The 6,586-nt window shown below is 31.3% G+C and overlaps 1 protein-coding gene across 1 annotated transcript; it reads left to right on the top strand.

Annotated features, from left to right (window-relative positions):
- Window positions 1–3,048: 3,048 nt before the first annotated feature.
- LOC107869471 (transcription factor RAX3) lies at window positions 3,049–5,084 on the top strand. The gene is made up of 3 exons (XM_016716009.2): window positions 3,049–3,485; window positions 3,677–3,806; window positions 4,152–5,084. Exons 1-3 carry the CDS (start codon window positions 3,350–3,352, stop codon window positions 4,876–4,878), a joined length of 993 nt encoding a protein of 330 aa, XP_016571495.1. The 5' UTR covers window positions 3,049–3,349; the 3' UTR covers window positions 4,879–5,084.
- The last annotated feature ends 1,502 nt before the right edge of the window (window positions 5,085–6,586 follow it).

Here is a 6,586-nt window from a genome sequence, read left to right as displayed (position 1 = left end):
ATTATATATAAAAACCAAAAAACCCATAACTGCCGATGTAAGACTCAAGTCTCAACAAATATCTCAATCGTAAATAAATTGGGTGAATTATATGAGTTGTCACTGACAATATCACTCCCATTTAAGCTCAAAATTAGAAAAAAGTGTAGCCGCCAGCAACGGAATTAAGGCAGCAAATCTGTGGACTGTCCCGCAAAAATCGTGATCATTACTCCTTTTGTTCTTAAATAAGTGTCAATCTTTTTTTTTTGTCTCAAAATAAATAAATATTTTAGCAAATTTATTTTGTCACAAAATAAGTATCATGCTTCAAGTTTATGTTTTTTCAGTTATACCTTTATGCTTCATCTTTTGATTAGTAGTATTTAATTTTCAAGCGATGTTTATTAAATAGAAATAGTTTGATAAATTATATATTATATTTATTAATTTTTTAATGAAGGTAAATTTTGCTAATATGAAATCATTTTTGGAACGGAAGAAGTAGAGCATTATGAAGAAAGTCAAATGAAATGGTAGTCTTTTTTTTTTTTTTTTTGGGTAGTCTAACACATGCAAAGCTACACTAACCTAAGGAAAAAAATGTGATATTGTTAAATGTGAGGAGTAATAAGGTCAAGTATGTAAGTCCAATGATGTGACAGTGAGGACTATCTCTTAATGTCCAAGTTCTCTGTATTCATTTTGGTGGGGCCTCATTTTACCCCTCTCGTTTTTCTTCTTACATTGTTCCATGGAAGATTCTCGAATCTCCCTAATTAGGCTCAATTCAATCTTAAAAAACTAGTTCAGTGAAATTGTCCCAGATCATATAAAATGATCAAAGTTTCACATCTCGATCACTTAATGTGGGGATTCAAGTGAAATTGTTCAACACTCGCTTCTCCTCCCACCAAAGATTGGACATTTAGAACGTGAAAATATAATAAGATGGAGAGACTAAATTAAATCATGAATATTGAGATGAAAGTTAATTCTTGAGCCTAATTCGACCTAAAAATTTAGAGCATAACTGATCTTAAGATGAAGATTGCTCATGACTATGCAGAAGAAAGGGAAAAACCAGTGTTATATATACATCCCATCCAATGTGGAAACTCAATAAATTGCATGTGATTTAGTCTCTTGATCATTTAGTTGTCCTTTGGAAATCAAAATTAACTTCTTTTGAAGAGTACATTTGCTTATTAGTCCTTTCTAATAATTGCTTTGTCACAACGTAGAGAGACTTCTCCTTTAGAACTTCAAGTTTAGGCCTTTATAGGGATTGTTATAGGAATACAGCCTAACAATTCTTGGCCAAATTTGGAACTTCAAAACGTTTAATTTATGAAAGAATCAATCAGAATTCATATACTCAATATGCAATTAATCTTCTAATTTTGGTGGTCATGATTTGGTCACCTACCAAAACAGAAAAATTTCCTTGGGTTATGCAAGCATATATTTTGCCACCTTTGGGAGTCTTAACGTACTTTGCTTCTAGAACTTTTTGATGGTTTTTAATGTTTCATAATACGACCTCAATTTGACTTGATGCATATAGCAGCCCTAGCTAGCTAGAGTCTATATGTACTTTCCACTTTCCAGGAAGTTGTAATTTCATGATTACTCAATGATTGCGTCCTAATTACTTCACTATTGTTTACTATTTGAAGGAAATTTAAGAACCAAAATGAAAAAGGAAAACTTCAATTTATAAGGTGTAGAGTATTCTCTATACCAGATTTGAATTTGTTGTGTTACTAGGTAAAAAAATAGACTTTCAGTGTAGCTAAACCTCAAAATATAGCATATATATGAGGTGATGAATTGTTCAAAAGATCATATAATAAGGTAACTAAGCTAACGTTTGACCATATATTCTCAAATATTTTTGACAAGTAATATTTGAGTGAAATCTTATTATGTGTTTGACCATGTTATTTGAAAACATATTTCAATTTGTAAGAAATTTGATTTATATCCATAAGTTTTAGAAATTACTAAAACTAATCATAAGTTTGTATTATCAAAAATAACAAATATGCCTAACTCTTTCTTAGTAGTTGAGAAACAGAAGAAAACTAAGTATACTAAAATTTCATTTGTATAAGTTGTATTGTTATGTACATGCACACGTTTGTTCAGAAAATATATTTTTAGATTATATCTATGTAAAGCAGTTACGGTATTAATACAATATCCATCTATATATACATAGCAAGATATAAGTTGTATTGTTATGTACATGCACAGGTTAGTTGAGGTCAATAAATAGTGAGTGCTTTTATAAAAGATAAAAATTTGGTGTAACGTTTAAACTTTTAAAAGTTCTCACGGAAAACGAAATTTAGCTTGAATAATAGTTTTTTTCTTGTATTTGAGAATTTGAATCACTTGTCAAAAGAAATTGTTAGATAATAGCAAATTATATTACCAAACATTATTTTCCACGTCTTTTCCGAATTTTAGTTGAAAAATCTATTGCCAAACAGGTCCTTAAGTCATCCATGTGGGAAACTCAACATCCTACCCCTTACAGACAATTGGAATGTGGCAAAAGTAATATGAGGACAATATTATATTGGATAACTTAAGAATTCAGATGAGTCTGACTAGCTTTGATATATTAATAAGAAATACCTTATGCCTAACTTAATCTCAAAAACTAATTCATGACTGAGGGTTAACCAAGATCATATCCTTTCGAAACTTAAGAGATGCAAAACCAAAATGGGAAAGTAAAAACTGAAACCAAATCATTTAAATAAAAATAATAGATAGATAATTCATGACGAAAATCTTGATGACTTAGATAAATTCAACAAATAAAAGAAAACAATGACCAATTTGCTTGATGGTTTTTGAATATTGGCAAAGGTATGCTCTACGTATTAATTAGATCGCCTATTATCTACTTTCACGAAGACTTGTAACAATATATATCGATGATTTTCAAAATGGACGGTACTTATAATATAAAAATCTAAAATTTATTGGACATACATTTCCAACTTTATTTTTTTTAGGTACAAGACATACACTTCCAAGGATTTTCTTAATAAAAAGTCTAGTGTATATTTAATGATTCGACTTAGAGAAAGACAAGGAGAAAAAACCCTTATTTTCTCTTCTGGCATTCATCATTTATCTGGCCATTCTCCCTACTTTTCTGACTGCTCCTTAAAACATGTTTATCCTCTCTATTTTATTATATTAGTATAATCTCTATTATTATTATCCTCCTTTCCTCTTTCTCTCTCTCTCTACACACTCAAAAATTAGAGTAAGCTTCACTCAACAAAGTGATATAATTAGCTTAATTAAAACAAACTTGTTAGTGAAATTAAGGTGAAAATCTCAAGCTATGGGGAGAGCTCCTTGTTGTGACAAAAACAATGTCAAGAGAGGACCATGGTCACCTGAAGAAGATGCTAAGTTGAAGTCCTATATTGAGCAAAATGGGACTGGTGGAAACTGGATTGCTTTGCCTCAAAAAATTGGTATAAAAAATCCAAATTTCTTCCTTTTGTTCTTCTTGATGAAAATTATAGTACTGACCTTGGTAAATTCATGAACTCCTACAACGTTGTCTGGACCAAGCGCCATAGTTAGTTGTTGTTTCTGGTTGTTTCTTCTTATGCATACCATGATTAATAGTGTACTCATGTTGTTGTTTTTTTGAAAATTTTAGGCCTTAAGAGATGTGGAAAGAGTTGTAGGCTTAGGTGGTTAAATTATTTGCGGCCAAACATCAAGCATGGAGGATTTTCAGATGAAGAAGATAGAATTATATGCAGCCTCTACATAAGTATTGGAAGCAGGTAATTTATTATAATCCCATTAACTAATTTCTTCCTCCTCCATATTTTTGGTTAATTCTATGACTACTATAGGATCAACCATCAAAGTAGTGCCGGAGTTAGAAAGTTTATTAAGAGATTTAGAAAATATAGGAATATATGTGACCTAAAATAATTTTTGAACCATTTTTTGTACTGCACTAAGGTTTCCCCTATATCAACGAGTTTCACAAATCTATATGCATATATAAAAATTTGATTGTACCCTTTTTCGTGAATTATAATTTTCTGATAAAGGGAATTCAGTTGAACGTTGTTCCTTATCTGTAGCTCTGTTACTGAATTCTATGAGGAATATTATATCAGGTGGTCAATAATTGCAGCACAACTTCCTGGAAGAACTGATAACGATATAAAGAACTATTGGAACACTAAGCTAAAGAAGAAGCTATTTGGAAAACAACGTCAAAAGCAAGGTTCAAGAAAAGGAAAAGAAATCAAATCCATGTCATCAATTTCCACTTCCAATAACCTGAACCAAAACCCTTGTTGGCCTGAGCTTCAACCATTACCATACTCAAACAATGAACCAAGATTCATTAACAATGACCATACATCCATCAGAAAGCTATTAATCAAGCTTGGAGGTAAATTTTCAGAAAATGACCAATTGACAAACGTTGTGCCAAATTCTCATGAATATCCTATCGATAATTCATCATCGATGCAACTGATGTATCAGGATCATATCAATTTGATCTCTTCAGCTCCAATAGATCACAATGTCTTCAACATCACCGCACCAAATATTGATCTATACAACATGGATGGGGCAGCTAGCAATTTTACGGCTGAATTTGAGCATATGATAAACACTAGTCAACAAAAAATAGATGGTCTTGAATTTTTATATGAGAATCTGGTTATCGATAAATTTACTTCTACTTCTGGAGGAAATTTAGACTGGGAATCAATGAATCCTTACGTGCTTCCTCTCCCTCCTATTGTTGCTTCTAGTGATGGAGGTTTTCAACAAGGTGTTATATTTCAACAAGGTGCACTTGATGAGCTAAGATACCCCATGGTACAATAATATTACTATTGTACATTTTATTCGACACTATATTATATTGTAAATTTTTGTTGTGAAGGGAGAGGGCTGGATTATTTATGTAAGTTGGAGAACCCTAGTACACTTGTTTATTACTATATCCTTGCATACTCTCTCTATGTTTGTTATTGAGGACTATTTTCATTAGTACACAATTGTTTTCCTTTAAGTTACAATTTTTTTTACTACCATCATGTTCTGATCAGCTTTCGTGAATATCGACTAAATCCACAAGATTCTTGCCATCTCCCGCCAGATATCTTGAAGTTACGATTTATGCTAGTTTATCAATCATTCCTTAGTAGTAATAGAATTACATTCAATTACTTTTTTAAGTGACTTGATTATGTGTATATTTTTTTATATCTATGCACAAAACATATACACTTCTACCGTTAATTCAGTGCTTGTTTTCTTGAATTTGTTGTTTCTTTTGACTGATTTTTCAGTCATGCATATGCACTTTGTATTAATTAACCATATATATTAGTAATCACCTTATTCTGAATGCTCAGAGTGTATCAGTCACATTTAATAATTATATTCCTGTTGTAAGAAGTAAGTTCTGGTCTCTTTGGACATAACTTGCTGGTTTTTAGCGTGCGAAAGTACTATGTGAGTGCAATATTAATAAATTTACTAAAGCCTTTAATGTCTAAATTAAAATACTGAAAGTACATCGTGCCATATTAATTTCACTATATGTGGAAATACCTGCCAATGGGAACTATGTAATATGGTTAGAAAATCTTGATTTTGTTTTATCATTTTGATGGTTATTATCCATTTCTTTGAGGTTCTCTCTAAAATATAGCGAGGTCCAAATTTGCAGTACTAATGTTAGTGATTCTAGTTCTGGAAAAAATTAATGATTGCATTTTCGAGCAGTGGAAACAACTATTTGTCGAAATGCAGAATAAAGTTGCGTACAATAGACCTTGTGGTTCAGTCTTTTCTAGAACCTCACACATAATAGTGCACCAAATTGCACTTTTAGTGATCAGACTCCAAGGTTGAACGTTGAAACTTGAAACCCTAGAAGCACAGGTTGATATGATTTGTATTATTTTAAGTTGAGGAACATGGATTTCTGAAAACGAAATGAAAGGTATCCTATGTGTTGAACGAACAATTTTCATTAATGTATTAAGTAGTTAACATGATAGAAGAATTCTGTCGATTGATCCATCTTTTCCAAATAATTTGCAATAGTACAATTTTTTCTTGTTGGTTTAAAAATTTTTCGTGTGTCACTAGCTAAAATAAAATGCATGTTACTGTATTCATCGTCGAAGACTTGGAGAAATAAAAAGAAGCTTTTACGTTCAAAGTTGCTAATTAATTAGCTACAACACGCTGTACGTCGATAAGTTAGCGCACGACGGCGGAGGCACCATAGTGGCCGCAACGCGAATTTATTTGAACCCATTACTTTCAATGCAGAGCATAAATTTATATTATATGTAAAAGTATACTAAAATTATGTAGTTATGAACAGATAATTAATTTTAGAAATACAATGGATTCAATGCTAAGAACATTAAGAATTGAACCCCAAGATATCACCTCTGTAATGACGAGTAAATTAATTTTATTAATAGAATTAGCTAGCACTCATCATAGGGTATGGATCACATATATAGGTTTTCAATTCACAATAACATCACACTAAAGACTTGAGAAATATGTA

This window comes from Capsicum annuum, chromosome 4 (genome assembly GCF_002878395.1).
Source record: "Capsicum annuum cultivar UCD-10X-F1 chromosome 4, UCD10Xv1.1, whole genome shotgun sequence".
NCBI classification, from domain to species: domain Eukaryota; kingdom Viridiplantae; phylum Streptophyta; class Magnoliopsida; order Solanales; family Solanaceae; genus Capsicum; species Capsicum annuum.
The sequence above is the reverse complement of the archived record's forward strand: the minus strand, read 5'-3'. Positions and strand labels throughout refer to the sequence as shown.

Excerpts from the sequence above, each read along its gene's own strand:
- LOC107869471 (XM_016716009.2), top strand. The coding sequence starts at position 3,350 with ATGGGGAGAGCTCCTTGTTGTGACAAAAACAATGTCAAGAGAGGACCA. Across the intron at positions 3,486-3,676 it reads TGCTTTGCCTCAAAAAATTG|GCCTTAAGAGATGTGGAAAG; the intron begins GTATAAAAAATC and ends TGAAAATTTTAG. Across the intron at positions 3,807-4,151 it reads TACATAAGTATTGGAAGCAG|GTGGTCAATAATTGCAGCAC; the intron begins GTAATTTATTAT and ends ATATTATATCAG.